This window comes from Xiphias gladius, chromosome 14 (assembly GCF_016859285.1).
Source record: "Xiphias gladius isolate SHS-SW01 ecotype Sanya breed wild chromosome 14, ASM1685928v1, whole genome shotgun sequence".
Taxonomy (NCBI): domain Eukaryota; kingdom Metazoa; phylum Chordata; class Actinopteri; order Istiophoriformes; family Xiphiidae; genus Xiphias; species Xiphias gladius.
The window spans coordinates 20016409-20044095 of NC_053413.1; the positions used below are offsets into that span (position 1 = coordinate 20016409).

General features: G+C 38.4%; 1 protein-coding gene and 7 non-coding genes across 9 annotated transcripts; 1 reads left to right on the forward strand and 7 right to left on the reverse strand.

Annotated features, from left to right (window-relative positions):
* Positions 1–647: 647 nt before the first annotated feature.
* On the reverse strand, positions 648–719 carry trnae-cuc. The gene has a single exon. It is a non-coding gene; the product is annotated as a tRNA-Glu (tRNA).
* A 1423-nt stretch (positions 720–2142) lies between these two features.
* trnae-cuc lies at positions 2143–2214 on the reverse strand. Its single transcript has one exon. It is a non-coding gene; the product is annotated as a tRNA-Glu (tRNA).
* An 855-nt stretch (positions 2215–3069) lies between these two features.
* On the reverse strand, positions 3070–3141 carry trnae-cuc. The gene has a single exon. It is a non-coding gene; the product is annotated as a tRNA-Glu (tRNA).
* Positions 3142–4565: 1424 nt separating this feature from the next.
* Positions 4566–4637, reverse strand: trnae-cuc. The gene has a single exon. It is a non-coding gene; the product is annotated as a tRNA-Glu (tRNA).
* A 1403-nt stretch (positions 4638–6040) lies between these two features.
* On the reverse strand, positions 6041–6112 carry trnae-cuc. The gene has a single exon. It is a non-coding gene; the product is annotated as a tRNA-Glu (tRNA).
* A 1067-nt stretch (positions 6113–7179) lies between these two features.
* On the reverse strand, positions 7180–7251 carry trnae-cuc. The gene has a single exon. It is a non-coding gene; the product is annotated as a tRNA-Glu (tRNA).
* A 5528-nt stretch (positions 7252–12779) lies between these two features.
* On the reverse strand, positions 12780–12851 carry trnae-cuc. Its single transcript has one exon. It is a non-coding gene; the product is annotated as a tRNA-Glu (tRNA).
* Positions 12852–14923: 2072 nt separating this feature from the next.
* On the forward strand, positions 14924–26414 carry sppl2 (signal peptide peptidase-like 2). Of its 2 annotated transcripts, none has more exons than XR_005708754.1 (15): positions 14924–15058; positions 17065–17181; positions 17884–18066; positions 18199–18288; positions 18567–18706; positions 19820–19962; positions 21059–21155; positions 21528–21644; positions 22668–22749; positions 22910–22984; positions 23080–23142; positions 23296–23395; positions 23799–23876; positions 24453–24743; positions 25517–25619. XR_005708754.1 is itself a non-coding variant. In XM_040143651.1 (15 exons), exons 1-15 carry the CDS (start codon positions 15011–15013, stop codon positions 25697–25699), a joined length of 1677 nt encoding a protein of 558 aa, XP_039999585.1. In that variant the 5' UTR covers positions 14924–15010; the 3' UTR covers positions 25700–26414. The 2 variants fall into 2 exon arrangements, 1 of the variants encoding a protein (XP_039999585.1); XM_040143651.1 differs by having other exon boundaries at positions 24453–24613; positions 25517–26414.
* Positions 26415–27687: the final 1273 nt, after the last annotated feature.

Sequence of the window (27687 nt, forward strand, 5' to 3'; positions counted from 1 at the left end):
GAAAAATGACTAAAATAAGTAATAATAAATAATTACAAAAGTTAGATAGATAAATTCAGGAATCAATAAATAAAACAATAAATCATTTAACGAAGTGGGTATGTAGCTGAAAAACAAAATAAACCATGACTATTAGAGGAGGGATTGTTCAGATGAAGGAACCGGTGAGAACGGACAACACTTGATTTCAAATGTGTTTGGTGAATTTGGACGTCCAAATGAAGTAACGGTCAGTGGAGGAAACACATGTCAATATAGGCGCATATATGAATTAATGCCCCTCCGCAAGACATGGTGACCCAAGTATCCCTAAAACACATTGAAGACACATTATAGCCTATCATTTTCCGTAATGACATTTTAATTATTAATTTCATTTAGCCTACACCAAATCAGTAGTAGCTTAAAGCCTCCTGGGTATTAAAACCACAGCATGGTGGTTATGATACTGAGTAATCAAATCAAATGTGGAATAATGAAGAATACTGTGAAGGACCAGGAACCAGTTTGTTTCAATGCGAAATTGTGTTTGGTGAATTTGGACGTCCAAATGAAGTAACGGTCAGTGGAGGAAACACATGTCAATATAGTTGTATATATGAATCAACACCCTCAAGACAAGGTGACCCAAGTATCCTTAAAATATGTTCCCTGACCGGGAATCGAACCCGGGCCGCGGCGGTGAGAGCGCCGAATCCTAACCACTAGACCACCAGGGACTGCAATAAGCTTTCGCTGAGTGTGACAACGTACCGACTAGATACACAACAAACACATCATTTTCTAAACTATGAGAATATACAGTTTAATGAGCACAGGATGGTAGCAAGTAATTAGGATGGTACATAGGCTAGATAGAGAAATACAGGTTAAAAGAATCGGTGTAGTATGGAGGATGAAAAATGACTAAAATAAGTATTAATAAATAATTACAAAAGTTAGATAGATAAATTCAGGAATCAATAAATAAAACAATAAATCATTTAACGAAGTGAGTATGTAGCTGAAAAACAAAATAAACCACGACTATTAGCAGAAGGATTGTTCAGATGAAGGAACCGATGAGAACGGACAACACTGGATTTCAAATGTGTTTGGTGAATTTGGACGTCCAAATGAAGTAACGGTCAGTGGAGGAAACACATGTCAATATAGTTGTATATATGAAACAACACCCCTCCGCAAGACAAGGTGACCCAAGTATCCTTAAAACATGTTCCCTGACCGGGAATCAAACACCAGCCACGGCAGTGAGCGCCGAATTTTAACCATTAGACCATCAGGTACTGTGTTACTTTCAAACTGTGTTTCAAAAGCCACGAACTAGACATAAAACAAAAGAAAGCATTTTCTAAACTATGAGAATATACAGTTTAATGAGCACAGGATGGTAGCAAGTAATTAGGAAAGTACATAGGCTAGATAGAGAAATACAGGTGAAAAGAATCGGGTGTAGTATGGAGGATGAAAAATGACTAAAATAAGTAATAATAAATAATTACAAAATTTACATAGATAAATTCAGGAATCAATAAATAAAACAATAAATAATTTAACGAAGTGAGTATGTAGCCGAAAAACAAAATAAACCATGACTATTGGAAGAGGGATTGTTCAGATGAAGGAACCGGTGAGAACGGACAACACTTGATTTCAAATGTGATTGGTGAATTTGGACGTCCAAATGAAGTAACGGTTAGTGGAGGAAACACATGTCAATATAGGCGTAAATATGAATTAATGCCCCTCCGCAAGACATGGTGACCCAAGTATCCCTAAAACACATTGAAGACACATTATAGCCTATCATTTTCCGTAATGACATTTTAATTATTAATTTCATTTAGCCTACACCAAATCAGTAGTAGCTTAAAGCCTCCTGGGTATTAAAACCACAGCATGGTGTGACTGGCGATACAGCGAGTAGTCCGTTACGATACTGAGTAATCAAATCAAATGTGGAATAATGAAGAATACTGTGAAGGACCAGGAACCAGTTTGTTTCAATGCGAAATTGTGTTTGGTGAATTTGGACGTCCAAATGAAGTAATGGTCAGTGGAGGAAACACATGTCAATATAGTTGTATATATGAATCAACACCCCTCCATAAGACAAGGTGACCCAAGTATCCTTAAAACATGTTCCCTGACCGGGAATCGAACCCGGGCCGCGGTGGTGAGAGCGCCGAATCCTAACCACTAGACCACCAGGGACTGCAATAAGCTTTCGCTGAGTCTGACAACGCACCGACTAGATACACAACAAACACATCATTTTCTAAACTATGAGAATATACAGTTTAATGAGCACAGGATGGTAGCAAGTAATTAGGATGGTACATAGGCTAGATAGAGAAATACAGGTTAAAAGAATCGGGTGTAGTATGGAGGATGAAAAATGACTAAAATAAGTATTAATAAATAATTACAAAAGTTAGATAGCTAAATTCAGGAATCAATAAATAAAACAATAAATCATTTAACGAAGTGAGTATGTAGCTGAAAAACAAAATAAACCACAACTATTAGCAGAAGGATTGTTCAGATGAAGGAACCGGTGAGAACGGACAACACTGGATTTCAAATGTGTTTGGTGAATTTGGACGTCCAAATGAAGTAACGGTTAGTGGAGGAAACACATGTCAATATAGGCGTAAATATGAATTAATGCCCCTCCGCAAGACATGGTGACCCAAGTATCCCTAAAACACATTGAAGACACATTATAGCCTATCATTTTCCGTAATGACATTTTAATTATTAATTTCATTTAGCCTACACCAAATCAGTAGTAGCTTAAAGCCTCCTGGGTATTAAAACCACAGCATGGTGTGACTGGCGATACAGCGAGTAGTCCGTTACGATACTGAGTAATCAAATCAAATGTGGAATAATGAAGAATACTGTGAAGGACCAGGAACCAGTTTGTCTCAATGCGAAATTGTGTTTGGTGAATTTGGACGTCCAAATGAAGTAATGGTCAGTGGAGGAAACACATGTCAATATAGTTGTATATATGAATCAACACCCCTCCGCAAGACAAGGTGACCCAAGTATCCTTAAAACATGTTCCCTGACCGGGAATCGAACCCGGGCCGCGGCGGTGAGAGCGCCGAATCCTAACCACTAGACCACCAGGGACTGCAATAAGCTTTCGCTGAGTCTGACAACGCACCGACTAGATACACAACAAACACATCATTTTCTAAACTATGAGAATATACAGTTTAATGAGCACAGGATGGTAGCAAGTAATTAGGATGGTACATAGGCTAGATAGAGAAATACAGGTTAAAAGAATCGGGTGTAGTATGGAGGATGAAAAATGACTAAAATAAGTATTAATAAATAATTACAAAAGTTAGATAGATAAATTCAGGAATCAATAAATAAAACAATAAATCATTTAACGAAGTGAGTATGTAGCTGAAAAACAAAATAAACCACGACTATTAGCAGAAGGATTGTTCAGATGAAGGAACCGATGAGAACGGACAACACTGGATTTCAAATGTGTTTGGTGAATTTGGACGTCCAAATGAAGTAACGGTCAGTGGAGGAAACACATGTCAATATAGTTGTATATATGAAACAACACCCCTCCGCAAGACAAGGTGACCCAAGTATCCTTAAAACATGTTCCCTGACCGGGAATCAAACACCAGCCACGGCAGTGAGCGCCGAATTTTAACCATTAGACCATCAGGTACTGTGTTACTTTCAAACTGTGTTTCAAAAGCCACGAACTAGACATAAAACAAAAGAAAGCATTTTCTAAACTATGAGAATATACAGTTTAATGAGCACAGGATGGTAGCAAGTAATTAGGAAAGTACATAGGCTAGATAGAGAAATACAGGTGAAAAGAATCGGGTGTAGTATGGAGGATGAAAAATGACTAAAATAAGTAATAATAAATAATTACAAAATTTACATAGATAAATTCAGGAATCAATAAATAAAACAATAAATAATTTAACGAAGTGAGTATGTAGCCGAAAAACAAAATAAACCATGACTATTGGAAGAGGGATTGTTCAGATGAAGGAACCGGTGAGAACGGACAACACTTGATTTCAAATGTGATTGGTGAATTTGGACGTCCAAATGAAGTAACGGTTAGTGGAGGAAACACATGTCAATATAGGCGTAAATATGAATTAATGCCCCTCCGCAAGACATGGTGACCCAAGTATCCCTAAAACACATTGAAGACACATTATAGCCTATCATTTTCCGTAATGACATTTTAATTATTAATTTCATTTAGCCTACACCAAATCAGTAGTAGCTTAAAGCCTCCTGGGTATTAAAACCACAGCATGGTGTGACTGGCGATACAGTGAGTAGTCCGTTACGATACTGAGTAATCAAATCAAATGTGGAATAATGAAGAATACTGTGAAGGACCAGGAACCAGTTTGTTTCAATGCGAAATTGTGTTTGGTGAATTTGGACGTCCAAATGAAGTAATGGTCAGTGGAGGAAACACATGTCATTATAGTTGTATATATGAATCAACACCCCTCCGCAAGACAAGGTGACCCAAGTATCCTTAAAACATGTTCCCTGACCGGGAATCGAACCCGGGCCGCGGCGGTGAGAGCGCCGAATCCTAACCACTAGACCACCAGGGACTGCAATAAGCTTTCGCTGAGTCTGACAACGCACCGACTAGATACACAACAAACACATCATTTTCTAAACTATGAGAATATACAGTTTAATGAGCACAGGATGGTAGCAAGTAATTAGGATGGTACATAGGCTAGATAGAGAAATACAGGTGAAAAGAATCGGTTGTAGTATGGAGGATGAAAAATGACTAAAATAAGTATTAATAAATAATTACAAAAGTTAGATAGATAAATTCAGGAATCAATAAATAAAACAATAAATCATTTAACGAAGTGAGTATGTAGCTGAAAAACAAAATAAACCACGACTATTAGCAGAAGGATTGTTCAGATGAAGGAACCGGTGAGAACGGACAACACTGGATTTCAAATGTGTTTGGTGAATTTGGACGTCCAAATGAAGTAACGGTTAGTGGAGGAAACACATGTCAATATAGGCGTATATATGAAACAACACCCCTCCGCAAGACAAGGTGACCCAAGTATCCTTAAAACATGTTCCCTGACCGGGAATCAAACACCAGCCACGGCAGTGAGCGCCGAATTTTAACCATTAGACCATCAGGTACTGTGTTACTTTCAAACTGTGTTTCAAAAGCCACCAACTAGACATAAAACAAAAGAAAGCATTTTCTAAACTATGAGAATATACAGTTTAATGAGCACAGGATGGTAGCAAGTAATTAGGAAAGTACATAGGCTAGATAGAGAAATACAGGTGAAAAGAATCGGGTGTAGTATGGAGGATGAAAAATGACTAAAATAAGTAATAATAAATAATTACAAAATTTACATAGATAAATTCAGGAATCAATAAATAAAACAATAAATAATTTAACGAAGTGAGTATGTAGCCGAAAAACAAAATAAACCATGACTATTGGAAGAGGGATTGTTCAGATGAAGGAACCGGTGAGAACGGACAACACTTGATTTCAAATGTGATTGGTGAATTTGGACGTCCAAATGAAGTAACGGTTAGTGGAGGAAACACATGTCAATATAGGCGTAAATATGAATTAATGCCCCTCCGCAAGACATGGTGACCCAAGTATCCCTAAAACACATTGAAGACACATTATAGCCTATCATTTTCCGTAATGACATTTTAATTATTAATTTCATTTAGCCTACACCAAATCAGTAGTAGCAAAGCCTCCTGGGTATTAAAACCACAGCATGGTGTGACTGGCGATACAGCTAGATAGAGTAATCAAATCAAAAATGTGGAATAATGAAGAATACTGTGAAGGACCAGGAACCAGTTTGTTTCAAATGTGTTTGGTGAATTTGGACATCCAAATGAAGTAATGGTCAGTGGAGGAAACACATGTCAATATAGTTGTATATATGAATCAACACCCCTCCGCAAGACAAGGTGACCCAAGTATCCTTAAAACATGTTCCCTGACCGGGAATCGAACCCGGGCCGCGGCGGTGAGAGCGCCGAATCCTAACCACTAGACCACCAGGGACTGCAATAATCTATTGCTGAGTCTGACAACCGTATGACTAGATACACAACAAACACATCATTTTCTAAACTATGAGAATATACAGTTTAATGAGCACAGGATGGTAGCAAGTAATTAGGATGGTACATAGGCTAGATAGAGAAATACAGGTTAAAAGAATCGGGTGTAGTATGGAGGATGAAAAATGACTAAAATAAGTATTAATAAATAATTACAAAAGTTAGATAGATAAATTCAGGAATCAATAAATAAAACAATAAATCATTTAACGAAGTGAGTATGTAGCTGGAAAACAAAATAAACCACGACTATTAGCAGAAGGATTGTTCAGATGAAGGAACCGATGAGAACGGACAACACTGGATTTCAAATGTGTTTGGTGAATTTGGACGTCCAAATGAAGTAACGGTTAGTGGAGGAAACACATGTCAATATAGGCGTAAATATGAATTAATGCCCCTCCGCAAGACATGGTGACCCAAGTATCCCTAAAACATGTTCCCTGACCGGGAATCAAACATCAGCCACGGCAGTGAGCGCCGAATTTTAACCATTAGACCATCAGGTACTGTGTTACTTTCAAACTGTGTTTCAAAAGCCACCAACTAGACATAAAACAAAAGAAAGCATTTTCTAAACTATGAGAATATACAGTTTAATGAGCACAGGATGGTAGCAAGTAATTAGGAAAGTACATAGGCTAGATAGAGAAATACAGGTGAAAAGAATCGGGTGTAGTATGGAGGATGAAAAATGACTAAAATAAGTAATAATAAATAATTACAAAATTTACATAGATAAATTCAGGAATCAATAAATAAAACAATAAATAATTTAACGAAGTGAGTATGTAGCCGAAAAACAAAATAAACCATGACTATTGGAAGAGGGATTGTTCAGATGAAGGAACCGTTGAGAACGGACAACACTTGATTTCAAATGTGATTGGTGAATTTGGACGTCCAAATGAAGTAACGGTTAGTGGAGGAAACACATGTCAATATAGGCGTAAATATGAATTAATGCCCCTCCGCAAGACATGGTGACCCAAGTATCCCTAAGACATGTTCCCTGACCGGGAATCGAACCCGGGCCGCGGCGGTGAGAGCGCCGAATCCTAACCACTAGACCACCAGGGACTGCAATAAGCTTTCGCTGAGTCTGACAACGCACCGACTAGATACACAACAAACACATCATTTTCTAAACTATGAGAATATACAGTTTAATGAGCACAGGATGGTAGCAAGTAATTAGGATGGTACATAGGCTAGATAGAGAAATACAGGTTAAAAGAATCGGGTGTAGTATGGAGGATGAAAAATGACTAAAATAAGTATTAATAAATAATTACAAAAGTTAGATAGATAAATTCAGGAATCAATAAATAAAACAATAAATCATTTAACGAAGTGAGTATGTAGCTGAAAAACAAAATAAACCACGACTATTAGCAGAAGGATTGTTCAGATGAAGGAACCGATGAGAACGGACAACACTGGATTTCAAATGTGTTTGGTGAATTTGGACGTCCAAATGAAGTAACGGTTAGTGGAGGAAACACATGTCAATATAGGCGTATATATGAAACAACACCCCTCCGCAAGACAAGGTGACCCAAGTATCCTTAAAACATGTTCCCTGACCGGGAATCAAACACCAGCCACGGCAGTGAGCGCCGAATTTTAACCATTAGACCATCAGGTACTGTGTTACTTTCAAACTGTGTTTCAAAAGCCACGAACTAGACATAAAACAAAAGAAAGCATTTTCTAAACTATGAGAATATACAGTTTAATGAGCACAGGATGGTAGCAAGTAATTAGGAAAGTACATAGGCTAGATAGAGAAATACAGGTGAAAAGAATCGGGTGTAGTATGGAGGATGAAAATGACTAAAATAAGTAATAATAAATAATTACAAAATTTACATAGATAAATTCAGGAATCAATAAATAAAACAATAAATAATTTAACGAAGTGAGTATGTAGCCGAAAAACAAAATAAACCATGACTATTGGAAGAGGGATTGTTCAGATGAAGGAACCGGTGAGAACGGACAACACTTGATTTCAAATGTGATTGGTGAATTTGGACGTCCAAATGAAGTAACGGTTAGTGGAGGAAACACATGTCAATATAGGCGTAAATATGAATTAATGCCCCTCCGCAAGACATGGTGACCCAAGTATCCCTAAAACACATTGAAGACACATTATAGCCTATCATTTTCCGTAATGACATTTTAATTATTAATTTCATTTAGCCTACACCAAATCAGTAGTAGCTTAAAGCCTCCTGGGTATTAAAACCACAGCATGGTGTGACTGGCGATACAGTGAGTAGTCCGTTACGATACTGAGTAATCAAATCAAATGTGGAATAATGAAGAATACTGTGAAGGACCAGGAACCAGTTTGTCTCAATGCGAAATTGTGTTTGGTGAATTTGGACGTCCAAATGAAGTAATGGTCAGTGGAGGAAACACATGTCAATATAGTTGTATATATGAATCAACACCCCTCCGCAAGACAAGGTGACCCAAGTATCCTTAAAACATGTTCCCTGACCGGGAATCGAACCCGGCCATGGCGGTGAGCGCCCGAATCCTAACCACTAGACCACCAGGGACTGCAATAAGCTGCTGAGTCTGACAACGCACCGACTAGATACACAACAAACACATCATTTTCTAAACTATGAGAATATACAGTTTAATGAGCACAGGATGGTAGCAAGTAATTAGGATGGTACATAGGCTAGATAGAGAAATACAGGTTAAAAGAATCGGGTGTAGTATGGAGGATGAAAAATGACTAAAATAAGTATTAATAAATAATTACAAAAGTTAGATAGATAAATTCAGGAATCAATAAATAAAACAATAAATCATTTAACGAAGTGAGTATGTAGCTGAAAAACAAAATAAACCACGACTATTAGCAGAAGGATTGTTCAGATGAAGGAACCGATGAGAACGGACAACACTGGATTTCAAATGTGTTTGGTGAATTTGGACGTCCAAATGAAGTAACGGTTAGTGGAGGAAACACATGTCAATATAGGCGTAAATATGAATTAACACCCTCCGCAAGACATGGTGACCCAAGTATCCTAAAACATGTTCCCTGACCGGGAATCAAACATCAGCCACGGCAGTGAGCGCCGAATTTTAACCATTAGACCATCAGGTACTGTGTTACTTTCAAACTGTGTTTCAAAAGCCACCAACTAGACATAAAACAAAAGAAAGCATTTTCTAAACTATGAGAATATACAGTTTAATGAGCACAGGATGGTAGCAAGTAATTAGGAAAGTACATAGGCTAGATAGAGAAATACAGGTGAAAAGAATCGGGTGTAGTATGGAGGATGAAAAATGACTAAAATAAGTAATAATAAATAATTACAAAATTTACATAGATAAATTCAGGAATCAATAAATAAAACAATAAATAATTTAACGAAGTGAGTATGTAGCCGAAAAACAAAATAAACCATGACTATTGGAAGAGGGATTGTTCAGATGAAGGAACCGGTGAGAACGGACAACACTTGATTGCAAATGTGATTGGTGAATTTGGACGTCCAAATGAAGTAACGGTTAGTGGAGGAAACACATGTCAATATAGGCGTAAATATGAATTAATGCCCCTCCGCAAGACATGGTGACCCAAGTATCCCTAAAACACATTGAATAGCCATTTTCCGTAATGACATTTTAATTATTAATTTCATTTAGCCTACACCAAATCAGTAGTAGCTAAACTCCTGGGAATATAAAACCACAGTATGGTGTGACTGGGATACAGGCGATAGTACGTAGTGATACTGAGTAATCAAATCAAATGAATAATGGAAGAATACTGTATGAAGGAACCAGAACCAGTTTGTTTCAAATGTGTTTGGTGAATTTGGACGTCCAAATGAAGTAATGGTCAGTGGAGGAAACACATGTCAATATAGTTGTATATATGAATCAACACCCCTCCGCAAGACAAGGTGACCCAAGTATCCTTAAAACATGTTCCCTGACCGGGAATCGAACCCGGGCCGCGGCGGTGAGCGCGAATCCTAACCACTAGACCACCAGGGACTGCAATAAGCTTCGCTGAGTCTGACAACGCACCGACTAGATACACAACAAACACATCATTTTCTAAACTATGAGAATATACAGTTTAATGAGCACAGGATGGTAGCAAGTAATTAGGATGGTACATAGGCTAGATAGAGAAATACAGGTTAAAAGAATCGGGTGTAGTATGGAGGATGAAAAATGACTAAAATAAGTATTTATAAATAATTACAAAAGTTAGATAGATAAATTCAGGAATCAATAAATAAAACAATAAATCATTTAACGAAGTGAGTATGTAGCTGAAAAACAAAATAAACCACGACTATTAGCAGAAGGATTGTTCAGATGAAGGAACCGGTGAGAACGGACAACACTGGATTTCAAATGTGTTTGGTGAATTTGGACGTCCAAATGAAGTAACGGTCAGTGGAGGAAACACATGTCAATATAGGCGCATATATGAAACAACACCCCTCCGCAAGACATGGTGACCCAAGTATCCCTAAAACATGTTCCCTGACCGAATCAAACATCAGCCACGGCAGTGAGCGCGAATTTTAACCATTAGACCATCAGGTACTGTGTTACTTTCAAACTGTGTTTCAAAAGCCACGAACTAGACATAAAACAAAAGAAAGCATTTTCTAAACTATGAGAATATACAGTTTAATGAGCACAGGATGGTAGCAAGTAATTAGGAAAGTACATAGGCTAGATAGAGAAATACAGGTGAAAAGAATCGGGTGTAGTATGGAGGATGAAAATGACTAAAATAAGTAATAATAAATAATTACAAAATTTACATAGATAAATTCAGGAATCAATAAATAAAACAATAAATAATTTAACGAAGTGAGTATGTAGCCGAAAAACAAAATAAACCATGACTATTGGAAGAGGGATTGTTCAGATGAAGGAACCGGTGAGAACGGACAACACTTGATTTCAAATGTGATTGGTGAATTTGGACGTCCAAATGAAGTAACGGTTAGTGGAGGAAACACATGTCAATATAGGCGTAAATATGAATTAATGCCCCTCCGCAAGACATGGTGACCCAAGTATCCCTAAAACACATTGAAGACACATTATAGCCTATCATTTTCCGTAATGACATTTTAATTATTAATTTCATTTAGCCTACACCAAATCAGTAGTAGCTTAATGCCTCCTGGGTATTAAAACCACAGTATGGTGTGACTGGCGATACAGCGAGTAGTCCGTTACGATACTGAGTAATCAAATCAAATGTGGAATAATGAAGAATACTGTGAAGGACCAGGAACCAGTTTGTCTCAATGCGAAATTGTGTTTGGTGAATTTGGACGTCCAAATGAAGTAATGGTCAGTGGAGGAAACACATGTCAATATAGTTGTATATATGAATCAACACCCCTCCGCAAGACAAGGTGACCCAAGTATCCTTAAAACATGTTCCCTGACCGGGAATCGAACCCGGCCATGGCGGTGAGCGCGAATCCTAACCACTAGACCACCAGGGACTGCAATAAGCTTTCGCTGAGTCTGACAACGTACCGACTAGATACACAACAAACACATCATTTTCTAAACTATGAGAATATACAGTTTAATGAGCACAGGATGGTAGCAAGTAATTAGGATGGTACATAGGCTAGATAGAGAAATACAGGTTAAAAGAATCGGGTGTAGTATGGAGGATGAAAAATGACTAAAATAAGTATTAATAAATAATTACAAAAGTTAGATAGATAAATTCAGGAATCAATAAATAAAACAATAAATCATTTAACGAAGTGAGTATGTAGCTGAAAAACAAAATAAACCACGACTATTAGCAGAAGGATTGTTCAGATGAAGGAACTGATGAGAACGGACAACACTGGATTTCAAATGTGTTTGGTGAATTTGGACGTCCAGATGAAGTAACGGTCAGTGGAGGAAACACATGTCAATATAGTTGTATATATGAAACAACACCCCTCCGCAAGACAAGGTGACCCAAGTATCCTTAAAACATGTTCCCTGACCGGGAATCAAACACCAGCCACGGCAGTGAGCGCCGAATTTTAACCATTAGACCATCAGGTACTGTGTTACTTTCAAACTGTGTTTCAAAAGCCACGAACTAGACATAAAACAAAAGAAAGCATTTTCTAAACTATGAGAATATACAGTTTAATGAGCACAGGATGGTAGCAAGTAATTAGGAAAGTACATAGGCTAGATAGAGAAATACAGGTGAAAAGAATCGGGTGTAGTATGGAGGATGAAAAATGACTAAAATAAGTATTAATAAATAATTACAAAAGTTAGATAGATAAATTCAGGAATCAATAAATAAAACAATAAATCATTTAACGAAGTGAGTATGTAGCTGAAAAACAAAATAAACCACGACTATTAGCAGAAGGATTGTTCAGATGAAGGCAGGAAGTTCCTGTGAAGGACCAGGAACCAGTTTGTTTCAATGCGAAATTGTGTTTGGTGAATTTGGACGTCCAAATGAAGTAATGGTCAGTGGATGAAACACATGTCATTATAGTTGTATATATGAATCAACACCCCTCTGCAAGACAAGGTGACCCAAGTATCCTTAAAACATGTTCCCTGACCGGGAATCGAACCCGGGCCGCGGCGGTGAGAGCGCCGAATCCTAACCACTAGACCACCAGGGACTGCAATAATATCACGCTGAGTCTGACAACCGTGCGACTAGATACACAACAAAGACATCATTTTCTAAACTATGAGAATATACAGTTTAATGAGCACAGGATGGTAACAGGCATATAGAATGGTAAATAGACTAGATAAATAAATACAGCAATCAATAAATAAAAGAATAAATCATTTAATAATAACGTTCTTTTTTCCCAGAATTTCCAAGAGCTTGAAGTCTGACATGGAGCTTAAAGAGCTGAAACTTTGACTCGGAGTGTGAATGTAGCTGAAAAACAAAATAAACCATGACTATTGGTAGCACCACCAGGGACTGCAATCTGGGAAATTTGTCACTTAGAACAGCCGGGATACAAACAGACTATCGCTGTATGGATAGAGAGATATAAGTGCAAAGTATTTGATATTAGCCGATCTGAATTTACAAGAAATTACTGCCCGCTTAATATCACCGCGGGCCCCTTAAAGTTTAATGTTGAAAAAGCTATATTGATTAGAGGTTATACTTGAGACTGCTCATAAGGCTATAATTATAGTGAAATAGAGGGTTCTGGATGTAAAGCAGAGCTGTAGCCTTCTTATTCCCAGTTGCAGGGATAGAGCATGCTGGAAATAACCCACCATCCTGTAAATTATTGCATACATAGAAATGCAGCACACTCATTCATACCAAATGATTACGCTGGCTTGGACATCCACCTGAGCGACCTGGATGTGAGAGGCAAGAAAAATGGAGGAAACAGAATGAGTGTCTTTTTCCAATAATTTATAAGGATTGTTTTTTTTTAAAAGATCTGAATCATTTAGCTGTCATTCAACATTTCAAGTCTTGTATCTCTCAGTAAGGCTCAGGTCCGTGTGAAGTCAAACTGTTTTTAATACGAATTGCAAGTTGAGTTTAATTTTGCTGGTTTTGAACTGTTGGCTCATGTCTGCCTACAAGAGTCCAAGACATGTGCTTTGGGTCTACAAATGTGGTGTCTAAAGGTTTAATTTAATGTGGAATATCTGCAATGTGAAACATAATTCTGGAGCCATTAAGAGCTTTGACAGAAGTTTATCAATGACTACGTGTAGCATGTACCATTGCATTAAAGAACAGAAAAGACCAAAATCACATCAGTGAATAGCAAAAAACAAATAAACATATTAAATAACATAAAGTAGCATATATATGTATACACATATATACATATATACAAACATAAAATACACAACAACGCATATTGCATATTAAGTTTTTTAAAAATTACCCCAAATTGTATTATTTAACCTTTAATTTCATGTTTTCTTCTATTCAAGCTTTGGTACACAGCTATGATGATGTATACTTAAGATTTTCCGCCAAATTTAACCAAATATGAGTAAATCCATTGCTTCCTTGATAGTGTTGGATAGCAATACAGTGTAGAAATACTCCTGCCTTAGGCAGTCCTGCACTCACATTTTGCTGAAGTAAAAGCACTGAAATATTAGCATTGAAATACACTTAAAGTACTAAAATTAAAAATACTCATTATGCAGACTGGCCAAGTTCTGAATAACATATACTATATTTATGGATTATAATTTTGGATGTATTCATGTGCAAGCATCACTTGTTGCAGCTGGTAAAGGTGGGAATAAATTTGATATTGAACCAGTGATAATCTGCAGTGTAACAGAAGTAAGATAATAAAAATAAATCTAATTTTATTAAACATTTCAGCCTACTTTAACCAGGGTTCAACAGTTTAGTTGAAGTAATACAGGCGTAAAAATGGAGGAAAGTTCATGGTGGTGGGAGGAGCACTTCAGTTCTATTTTTAAAAGTTCAATAAGCCTGTATTGCTTAAAGCTAAAACTGTCAAACCCCGGTTAAGATAGGCTCAAATTTTCAACTAAATTAGATTTAAATGTATAATCTTCTGTTACATTACAGATTATCAACGGTTTAATATCAATACTTTTATAATACTTTCATCGCTCTGACTGACTTTGACTTCGGCCAATCAGAGGCGTACTAACTCTTTCGTCACGATAACAGCCAATTAAAACACTCGCATACCAAAAGGGGCGTATCCTGTGGGAACAGCTGGTGAGGGGCTCGTGTGAGGGGCTCGAGCGAATCCGTTGGTCGGTGGTTGATGGGGGAAACAACAACGAGCTAGGCATCATGAGGGTCCCTGAAACACTGATTTGGGCCGCTTTCCTCGTCCAAAAGGTGAGAGGGACCGCGTCTGTTTCACCGAAAACTGTTTATCTGTGTGTTTATGTTGCGTAACGGCAGTTGGTTGATAGAAATAGATGGGTTTTTTTTCTTCTAACCGTGTCCGGGAGGAGTAGTTTGGATGCAATGACTGTTAGCTTGTGGATATCACCGTGGGCCCTGCAAAACCCACATACCACTCGCCCTGAAATTGAACATTAACGGAGCAGGATTGTCGCTGATTCACGGCATCACTGAGACACCACAGTGTTTTCACCAGACTGTGTTTTAGTATCGATCAACAGACAGAGGATCGAGAAATGCTACCCAAAGGCTCACATTAGGCTACAGTTAGAAAGGTACGGTAGCGCGTCTGAAATTTGCGACTTGAGGGTAAAATATTTCACTGCTGATTATAATGCCTCTGCATGAAATAGTGGAACCAACTGTACTTTAACCCTGAGTCAAACTACGGCATATATTTTACCTATAGTCATTCTTCTTTGATCTGCATAACGTCAGAATTAGACTCTTTGTTGGTTGTTATAAATAGAAAAGGTTTTCTAAATTAGATCATAAAGCCTTTAAGATCTCCGTTCCTGTAGTCCAGGTTTGAATAGGACTTCGTTAAAGCATACTGCTAAGACTAATCATACTGTATATACATTGGATGGTAAACGTTTACAAAATACAACCCCTGTAGCAAAATCATAAGGGGGGGGGGGGGTTGTGTGGCAGCCAGTGGCAGAGGAAACAATGCACAAACAGAGTGAAGAATGGATTCCACCAAATATCAGCAAATTCTGGATGCGAATGTCTTGCAGTGAGTCAATAAAGTGAAACTGAAAAGAGACTGGCTTCTACAACAGGACAATGATCCAAAACAGACCACAAAATCCACCATGAACTACGTCAAGAAACGCAGGCTGAAGCTTTTGGAACGGCGCTCACAGTCCCCTGACTGGAACATTACTGAAAATCTGTGGGTAGATCTTAAACATGCAGTGTGTGCAGGACAACCTAAAAATATCTCAGAACTTGAAGTGACCTGCAGGAAGAGCTGGTGATCAAGAGTAGAAAGAATCTTTTGAGTTTGCAAGCTCTGATCCCTGCTAAAGGGGGGTTACTAAGTACTGACTTAGTACTTTTGCAAATGTCACAATTATAGTTGAATTTTCTTTTTTGATTTTTTTTAAGTTAATGAAATAAAAAAGGAAGAATGCATCAACATTCGCAGAAAGGTTCATCATATTCATGGCTTTAGTCGTGTGTGTGCATGAAATGTACCTTTTACATAAAAAAGGAAACCAGAATAAAAATATGACAAAGACAAGAGGAACCTTTGGATGTCAAGTCAGGGCTTATTTATGGAGTAAGGTGACAAGTTATTGATGAAATTTTACTTGAGCCACCAATCTGTTTTTGTTGTAGTTATGTTCAGTTATGTGGATATTAATTATTTGGTCTAATTTGTGTAGCGATTTAATTTATTCCTTTTTAAGATTTTGTTGTTAAATCTTATATTACATGTTTGTTTATCTAAATAATTTTTCAAGCAAAATGTTTAGATTCAGCTTCCCAATTTGCTGATATTCTCTGTGTTATATCATTGTAAACAAAATGTCCTTGGGTTTTTAACTGTTAATACATTGTTGGTGAAAATAGTCTATAATGAAAATAATCGTTGGTGGCAGCCCTACTTGGGAATAAGTTGGAGGTCATTGTTTGGACTTTAGAATGTATCTTTTGAATTGGTGTGTTTTGTATATCCATAAACTAATGGGAATATACATGTTAAAAAAACATCTGAAGACCCGTTTACTTTATCAGAATCTTTTTACTCCCAAATATCAGTATTGTTATTGCTCTGAAAAGTCCAAGGGGCACACTACTTTTCACGTGAAATGGCAACAGTTCTAGTGCTGCTGAAAATAATTGTTCATGTCTATTATCCAACAATTAAAGTTACGAACTTTTAATTGACATGTGGTGTGATACTAACACTGTTGTCATGTTGACAGGTAGTGGGAGAGTATGGCATGGCCCATTTCAGTGACAAGGGCAAGAGCAAAGGAAAGGATTACTGCATATTCTTCAACTCACAGTGGGCACGTCTACCTCAGGACCTTAATAAGGCAGTAAGTCACTTGTGAATAACAAGAGGGGTAACCAAGTTAACTTTATAATCTTTATAATCCTGACACTTTTAAAAAAATAACTTTCAAAGTGCTTCACATCACACAGAGCAGTGGAGATAAACAACAGTATGCATTGACATACAGTTGGTCAATAAAATATTTTTCAGGAAGCCTCACACAGGATGCTGAAATGTCATCTCTCCTTCTAGTGCCTCTGTGGACTCTGGCAGCTGTTTTCAGAACTAACTGCAAATGTTAGAGATCTTTATGACTGATATCATTATAATGAGTTATACTAATCCACTCAATAGGGAAAAAAAGGATTAACTACAGTGTCTAGTTCATTAGAAAATTTAAAACGGGATTTTATTTTTGGATATAATGTTATTACTCGGAAAGAAACCCTCTGAAACAGTCTTGTGCAAGTTTTTAACACAAGACTTTTTTTAAATACAGAAATAATTTTGTACACTGATTATCAAGAGCCAAACTGCATGACAGGGATGGTCCAGCTCATTTCCACTGATTCAAGATGCATTTTTCTTAAAATTAAAGAATAATTATATCCAGTCCGTTCAGAAATAAAAAAACAATAAATGCTGTCATTAGCAAGAAATTTAGTTTTTTATTTATATTAAGAGTTGAACCTTAACAGAATTTTCTCAAGCTCTGTTTAACACTGCAAACCTTTTTGAATTGTAGTCACGTCTACAAATCTATGACCTGACAACATCGGTCCTGTGCTCGCCCTCTGAAGTCCCAGAGGGAGGCTTCCCCAATCGCATCCCCATGGTGATGAGGGGCAACTGCACTTTCTATGAAAAGGTCCGACTGGCCCAAATTAATGGCGCCAAGGGCCTGCTCATCGTCAGCAAGGACAGACTGGTAACCCAGAAAATAACTTAAAACTTTTTAACGCTGTTGCTTGTACTCATTGTGCATCAAGGTTAGATTGACATTGGCTGCTCAGAAAAAAAATGCATGTTTTGTTTTTTTTTGTTTTTTTTCTTAATTTAGACACCTCCAGCAGGAAACAAGACTCAGTATGAGGAGATTGACATTCCTGTAGCATTGCTCAGCTACTCTGACATGCTGGACATAAGCAAGGTGAGAGGTCAGCTACCTGTGTGATATAACTTGTATATCAGTTTCTCTCTTCCTGATATCTCAGCAGTGTTAATTAACTCCAACCATTTTACAGTCTCACAGGAGAGACAGAGAGGTACATAACTCCCCATGGTTTATAATGTAGCAGACGAACAAAAATACAAAGTGGATCATTGCCAACAGTTGAAAAATTCTTGCTTGATGGCTTTTTTCTTATGCACTGATTTAACAGAATCTGTAGGCTTGACACGACCTAATGCTGTATCTGACCCTTATAGACTTTTGGTAAAGGAAGACAGGTTGCCATGTATGCACCCACTGAGCCTGTGTTGGACTACAACATGGTGATCATCTTCTTGATGGCAGTAGGAACGGTTGCCATTGGAGGCTACTGGGCTGGCAGCCGAGACAGCAAAAAGTAAGTGGAAACGATGGGGGGGGCGGATTTAGGAACTGACATCCGATGTAGGTTATTACGCTATGATTTTGAATGTTCAGTTCTGTTTGAGAGTTTCATATGCACAGAAATAACGACCCAATCTGCATGTAATTACAGTATAATTAGTGAGGTCCTAGAAGTTAAACTCACTTAATCTCAGTTTTCATTGCTCTTTTTTTATTTTCAAAATAGAGTTTCCCATCTTTCGTCTAGTGTTTTTTAATCTGGATCCGTCCCGATTGCATAGTAAGTGGTATAAAAGTAGTGTTATATAAATACACATTTTTGTCTTGTAATGGACAAAAACCATGATAAATGCTTCTCTAAAAATTATTTTGATGTTTGATCATCATCATAGCTTTGAAAGCTAACATACAGTTTAGCAGAATACTTTATGACAGGACATAAAGTTCCCTCTGCCTGTGCATACCATGCTTTTAGTCCTGAGTGCAAAATTTAAACCGAAGTTAATTTATCAGGGGAGTCATCTCTGGAGAATATTAGTCATAGATTTCTTGGCAAAGCACTATAAGTGTATGATTGCTCAGTGTTTCTGTTAGATGAGTGTGTATGTGTGTGTCTCCTCTGTTCTAACCAAGCAGTCTTCATTGTACTCCTGCAACTCCTCTAAAGGGCAGTGTTGTTTATTTGAGGTCGTATGAGTGACTCACTGGCTTAAGCCAATCCGAGAACGTCTTTCCCGACGGAGGTGCCAACGTGACTGAAGGCACAGTCAGATGGGGTCTCTGACGCACAAGACCACAGGCAAAAAAAAAATTTGGAATATGAGTGTGTGTTTTGAACTCGGAACGAAGTGAATGCGAGCCTGCCAGCTCAATTTTGGTAAATATTGACTGTGGATGGTAGGATGGTCATCCTGGCAGCATCAGCAAGTCACCATCAGTGAACACTGTTTAATGAAATAAATGAAAGACAAAACCCAAGAGGTTGGCAAACTGCATTACCCTAATCTATTTGCTGTATAAGGTTGGCACAAGAAGATGAGTCTTTATAAGTGCTTATTATTAGGCTTTAGAGTTATGAACATGCCTCCAATGTCCCAAACGCTGACTTTCGTTTCTCCCCCTGCAGACGCTACATGAAGCACAAGCGGGACGATGGCGCAGAGAAGCAGGATGAGGAGACTGTAGACGTCACCCCCATCATGATCTGTGTGTTCGTGGTCATGTGCTGCAGCATGCTGGTGCTACTCTACTTTTTCTATGACCGCCTGGGTACAACACACAGTACACACACTCGCACACCACTGATCTGAACACACTCAATATAACATGCAATATTCTGGTCTTCCTCAGAGATACTGATCTACATTGGGGATAGTTAGCTTCGCAAAGTCAGTCTTTAATTTTTTTCTTCAGTCATTGTGGTCTTGCATGGTATTATCTGGCAACGAGCATTAGCTTGGGATATAGGCTGTGCAAAAGATGACTGAAAGTGTTTTCCTTGTTTGCCAGATAATCTCAACTCAAGGTCCATTTGCTTTTGAACACATCTCGCAGTCTTCCTTGTTTTCCTTGACTGAGACAAGCCTGATTGGATAAATGCACCACTTATTAGGCTGGCCATTTCTAATTTTTAGACTGGATAAATAAAGTGGCTGTTAATCAGAAGTTGTCCAATGATACTAAAATATACTTAAAGTATGAAGTAAGGCAGTTCCTGGATTGGGCTTTATTTTGTATTAGTGATGCCTAGTTTAAATCATAGCTGACTTACAGTAGACTTAAGATTCTTAAGCGTTAGCCTGCCGTCACAGTATGTGCAATATGGTTCTCAGCAGCTAAAAACCAAAATTTAGAATCAGATAGTTGCTGGTTAAAAGCCCAGGCAAACGGCACAAATCTTGAATAACAAAGTGATATAATACTACCTCTATTTAGCTCCACTGTAAACTCGAAATTCCTCCATACTACAGTTGACACTTTATCTCCATTTCCTCTAGCAGACATGCTCAGTGTCCAGCATTATAGGGCTGTAGATGCTGTTGGCAGATCTGAATGTTTGAACCTCTTGAGTATAAAGACTGGCAGCACTGAAAAAGAGCTTAATGGGTCAGATACAATTTTACGTAAAAATAGATTAAACTGATAGCTGCCGATAGACTCCTTAGTACCTTTGAGCTGCTGTTCACAGAGTAAATACTGCCCACACAGTGGTGAAAACTGATACCACTATTCAGATATTTAAGAACTAACTTTGTCAAAGAGCAAACACACCAAAAAGCATATCTCTTTAGTAGAATTTGAGTGTTTATTATATCATTATATGCAGTAATCTTTTGCCTTCCTCCACTATTTCCTCACTGTTTAGCCATTTGGGTCATCTCTATCTTCTGTGTGGCCTCTTCTGTCGGCCTTTACAGCTGTCTGTGGCCTTTTGTCAGGAGAATTCCATTCTGCAAGTGCAGGTGAGACTGTTATCATCAGGATGGTTTCATAATGCAAGCTACTATATTTTTTTCCGAATCTCCATACAGTAGCGTATGTTTTGTAAGCCTTGTCTACAAATTTACCTACCTTCAAACCTAAACAAATCGCTGTCAGATATTATGCTCAACCGTGTTTTTTTAAGTCATACTCTCCAATTAAATGTTTATATTAAATTTACAATTATGTGCCTGCAACTTTTGTGGTCAAAGATAGAGATGGGGCCTTGAGGTATACCCTGTACACTGGTGATAAAAGATTTTATGTGGTGACTGACACATGGATTTTTATTCAATGAAAATGTCTTTATTATGCTTATATTTATTGAATCATGGGCCGTCTTGTGATCACAGGATCCCAGAGAACAACCTGCCGTACTTGCACAAGCGGCCACAGATCCGCATGTTGCTGCTGTCGGCCCTCTGCATCGGAGTGAGCGTCACCTGGATGGTGTTTCGCAACGAAGACCAGTGAGTGCAAAGAGAAAAAGTGTCAGATTCACTCTTCTGTAAATGCACACATTTAGTCATATGCATGGAAAAAAAAACAGCTAGTCACGGCATTCAACTGAAGATCTGTTGTTTACATGTTATTGTGGTGCCCTGCGATCAAGTATCCTTGTCTCCAGTTAACTGAATATTCCCATCACAGTCCAGCAAACCTGCCACCAGTTTTGTTTGAGTGCCTTGTAGTGCCTTGAAATATAATTGAACAGCACAAAGTATTGACCTGATCCATGTGTTGACCTCAACATTTACCGATAATTTGCTGACAACAGGGGAATTTTGTTAAAGGCGTGTGTTACGGCTGTATCAGACTCCATTTACCATTAGTCAATTCATGTGTCTTGGATGGATTAAATAGCTATCTCATCTTTAAAAAAGGTAAGTGTAAATACATCAAAGAAGCATTCAAGATGGACTGAAATCCATTCTGGACAGGTGTTGAAAAGTTGTAAATGCATCCATCTCTCCAAGATGCATATGTAATCTTTACTCCTCCTATTGTGTGACTGTCAGCGATCTGTGGAAATAGTCACTTACTCTCTGATTTGGTCTGTCTCCTCTTTCCTTGTGATAACAGCAACTGAAGTTCCACTACAATTACACTGAAATTAGCCACTGTTCTGTCTCATTAGAGCAACAGAAAAAGAAAAGAAAAATGTCTCATGTAAAGAAAGTGTCTTAAATCTCATCTGGATTTTATTCAGATAATAACACACTTGTAAATCTTAAGTGCAAATCTCAGTTACAAAAGTATTTTACATTATGGCAGAAATATTGGTTTACATATAGCATGACAAAATGTTAGAATTTAGACCGAATGTGCACTAAAATTAATTCAGTTAACTGTTTATTTAAAAGGATCATATTTGTGGGTAGTTGTTGGGTGTCAAGTGACAATGGTGACTTCTCTGTCGGTGTGTGATAACATGTTGGAGGTACATAATATGATGATGGTGTTGGCTGACTATTATGTAATGTCTCCTCCAGGTGGGCGTGGGTGTTACAGGACGCCCTGGGGATTGCCTTCTGTCTCTACATGCTCAAAACAGTCAGACTACCCACATTTAAGGTGGGCTGGCACTCTCAGACATAAACCATCACAGATAAAAACTGTAACAATGTGGAAAGTATTTGTACAGGATTTAATGGCATTGTAGCGAATAATAAATGTTTGACTTATTTACCGTGTTAGTTGTAAACTCACTTCATGCATTTTTCTGGCTCTGCAGGCTTGCACTTTACTTCTGACAGTCCTTTTTGTCTATGATGTTTTCTTCGTATTTATTACACCCTTATTTACAAAGGTATGTCAAGACATTTTTCTCTCAAACCTATTCAAATGTCTACAGTCTCGGTTACTGTGTCATGATCACGTTACCCATGGCATTTTTCTCCACAGAGTGGAGAAAGTATAATGGTGGAGGTAGCCGCTGGTCCCTCTGACTCCTCCACACATGAAAAGGTGAGCTTGTTTTCAAATTCCACAACTCCCTTTGGGTGGGGTGGGGGTTTAGTCTAGTTACAGAAACATAACACTTACATTTACCACTGCCCCTCTCAGCTCAGAGGAAAAGTAGTTGATAGTAATACTAATGGTTGTGTTTTTTTTCTCCAGCTTCCCATGGTGCTCAAAGTTCCAAGGTTAAACTTCTCTCCCCTGGCTCTTTGTGATCGCCCCTTCTCCCTCCTGGGCTTTGGTGATATCTTAGTACCAGGTAATTAACTCGGCTTAAAGCTCATCATGTGGTTTGTCACTAGAAAAACAATTTAACCGTAATTGACCACAGTCACCCTATTTAGTCACATTGATGTGGTTGCCAACGATTTAAGCGCAAAACTAGTCAACACCCACAATGGCTGCATATCTAATGCTATATAACTACACATTACAAAATTTGGTTACCATATATTAATAACTGCACAATAATGTCATTTAGTTTATCTGGTATATTAGAAAAATATCCAGTGTTAAGATCAGATAAATGTATGTAAAGTGCAGGGAGAGACTATGGTTCCTCAAATAATCAAGACTGTGTGATGTCTGAGTGTGATGAGATGGGACTGAATGCAGTAGCTGCACTTGTTCTGAATGATCCTCTTTGCTTTTTTTTCTGTCAGGTCTGCTGGTGGCGTACTGTCACAGGTTTGACATTTTAACGCAATCCTCCAGGATCTACTTTGTCGCCTGTACGATCGGTACGTACATGGGTAGGGGGCTTGTGAGTGTTGTAATTGGTGAAATGTTGCTATACTGTTATGATAAGCCCTATTCAGATGGAGTTAACATTAAAGGGGGAGGTCGGGAATAAAGTTCTCTCTCTATTCCCGGGTAATTCAACTTATTTTTCTGGCCGACATTTTAACCACGGAAAAATTACACATCTGTAATAGACATGACATGCTGCAGGACTAGCCAACAGAGATTACCAACCTCTTGCTGTCCTGATGGCTTTCATTTTTTTTTTCTGTCGTAATTTTGATTCACAACTAAACCTGTATGTTGGTGTTAATATGTTTACGTCTATCAGATTAGCAGAAACTTTTCAGACTTTCAAAACAAAAGACAAATTTCACAGTGAGCAAAAAAAAATTGGGATCAAATGGAAGAACAAGCAGCTCTTCCTCCACCCCACCACTACCCCTAGAGAAATAAATCAAGTCGAAATGGGACTTTAGAGTGAAAACCAGCATCTTAAACGCTGACTGGACACGACTGGACTTTGGAAATGTTGACTTTCTGTGTGCTGTTTCACCTTGTCTCTCTCCTGCCAGCTTACGGCATTGGCCTGCTGATCACCTTCGTGGCCCTGGCTGTGATGCAGATGGGTCAGCCAGCCTTGCTCTACCTGGTGCCTTGCACTCTGCTCACCAGCCTCACTGTAGCGCTGTGGCGCAGGGAGTTGCCCCAGTTCTGGACTGGAAGTGGATTTGTGGTGAATACCAGTTTGATATGACTGCCTACTGCCGAAGAACAAAAAGACTTAAAAAAAAAAAAAAAAAAGAGGCAACAAAAGAAAAAAAAAATCTAGTGTTAAATAACATGCAGAGTAAAGGGAATTTCAAGTTGAGTAACGCCTTTAAATAATTCCATTCGTTCCAACTGCCTCTTTCTGTTGTACTGTCCTCCCCTTCCCTCCCATCGCTTCTCCTTGCCCTTCATTTTTCTGTGGGTGTGGTCTAGTCTGCTTTTGAGGGCTCAGCTGTCTGTGAATGTCACGGCAGGTATTCTATCTGGGCTTGCTACATTACAAGTTACATCCTGATCCACTTAAGATTCATTTTTGTTGTTATTTTTCCCCAGAGAGTAGACGTTTTTTTGTGTGTGTGTGTGTGTGTGTGTGTGTGTGTGCACGCACGCACGCGTGTGTGTCTTTGTGTGCGTGCATGCACATCTGTGATGGACTAGTGATCATTGAGTTAAGTGGGTAACTATAACAAGAGCAATCATTGGTGGTGCTGATGGTGATGTAGATTAGCTTGTTATTTTTGAAATAGCTTTGGTTAGTATGTGTTATCTGTGTGGTTTAACGGGCCTCAACCCCCCAGGCGGGTTTATTTTCCTTTCCATAATGCATATCTGGGACTGTTCTGTTTCTGACTACAGGAATACCTCTGACAACAATATTATCACATAAAGCTCATTTAATTTGGTTAAATTGTTCAAGCAAGATGTGATGAAAAAATAATCTACTTGTGGACAGAGGAATGACTGTATATTTTTGGTTGTGTTTGTCCTATCTTCAGCTCTTCTGTATCTGTAATTATCATTAAATTTAGTTTTAGGGCCTGATACATTTCAGTCATCTCATATGGGCTCTGTTTTTTTTCCCTTGCAGCCTGCCATAGTCCTTGCACCGATCAACTGTACACAAACTGCAGCGCCGCAGACAGAGGGGCCCTCGACTAAACTGGAGTCCCAAACCACAGAAGCCCCCACTCAGAGCGAAGACTCGCCCCAGTACCCGCCTCAGGAAACGCCCCCGGCTGAGAACGATGAAGAAAAAGACAAATCTAACTGAAAGGACTTCTAGTACGGCATTTTCCATTTCACTTCATGTTTTATTTGTTGTTGAGTTTTTTTCTACATCGTGTTTCAGTCAATGGACATTTTAACTACAGGCATTTATTTGCACTCGGTGCGAAGGGAAGAACCGAGGAGATCTGCGTTTTCTGAATGGCTGGCTCAGTGGGGCAACAGGATTGGACACAAAAGGTCCTAACATCGAAACTGACAAACACACTAAGTATAAAACCTGCACAGCAGCCCCAACACCTTCCTCTATCTACTATCATATTGTACAATCTGTACCAGTGGTGGAAAGGAATGAAGTACATTTACTTGAATATTGTACTGTGTACAGTTGTAAGGTACAAGTACTTTACTTGAGTATTTCCATTTTATGCTACTTTGTACTTCTACTCCACCATATTTCAGAGGCAGATATTGCACTTTTGACTCCACTACATTTATTTGATACCTGTAGTTGCTTTTGAGACCAATAAAAAGCCTTTTAATCATTCAGAGCTCTATGAGATGTTAAAGAGACATTTCCCCTTTAAACTTCTCTGAGGGCCAAAGAGGTAAAAATATCCACAATTCGACCAAAAAAAGTCCAAAAACTCTAGATAGATTTGTATATCAGAACTAGGGCTGGGCGATATAGACCAAAAATCATATGTCACTACTTTTAGGCTGAATGGCAATACACACATGAGAGAGAGAGAGAGATTCTTCTTATTATTTTTTTATATATATATATATATAATTTTTTTTTCTTTTCCCCCCCACAAAGTGGGCTAAATGTTCAGTTGTAAGTTAAAGCCACATATGAGATGTCACAAGCATTTTTATTAAAACAGACTGATCAAAATAAAATGCAATGACAGGGTTTCCTTCCCTGTTTGAAAATATACAGCTGCAAAACATATAAATGAAAAATTATATAACATAAATTGCCATTATCAAATAAAAATAGGCCTATCCAGTGTTTCCCACCAGGTGAGAATTTATCTGTGGTGGTGGGTGGCACGGCGTGTGACCGATGTGCATTCAGAGACTCATGCAGTTCAGAGGGCGGGGAGTGTAACCCAGGTTATTTTTGTAGCTACAATTTACAGATGTTCCATTAGCACCTCACATGCAGGTTGTCGGTAGACCCAGCTAGACGGCTGCGCACAGAATCCTCTACTCCCCACTCAGTTGCTGCAGCGCACACAACTCAGATGTGTTCAAAAATTAGTCAGTTTGTCGAGAGCGAAATAAGGCGTTCTAATGTTAAATTTACTTAAGTTTAAACCGAGTAATTTTATATACCTGTGTTTGTCTTAATCTACCTGGACGGGCTGTCGTAGTAGAGCCTATGTATGGGAAACGCTGCTTACTTGTTTTCAACAACAAATAACAGACTGATCCAAAATACAGTACAGTTACGATTATCTTCAGCAGTGTGGACCGGCGCTACGTCTCCCTCCATCATGTAGGAGAACTTGTGAGCGGCTGGGGCCGGGTTTGCGCGGAGTGCGACAGAGGAGAGATGCAAACACAGGGACGGCTTTATGGAAGATTTAGTTTTTGTAACACAACATCACACTATATACCGCCCAGCCCTAATCAGAACTTAGTTTTTTATTCCTCCCCCTGCCATTAATCATCTCATGACCCCTGAGATTTATCTGGTCACCCACAGGAGGAGCTCGGCCCCTAGATTGGCTACCCCTGGACTCAACGAGCTAACTTTATATAAAGTAGTTAGAACTAGAGCTGCAGTGATTAGTCAGTTTATCAAAATTGATGGATTTTTTTTTTTCCACATTGACGCATCTGTGTTAACAATCTAATTGTGTCATATACAGTAATTTGAGTCACAGGGGACATAATAGGCCATAATAGTCTTTTCACATTTCACTGATTATACCTCTACTTTTACTTAAGTAGGATTTTGAATGCAGGACTTTACTTGCACTGGAGTTTTTTTACATTGTTGTACTGGTACAACATTGTAAGGGT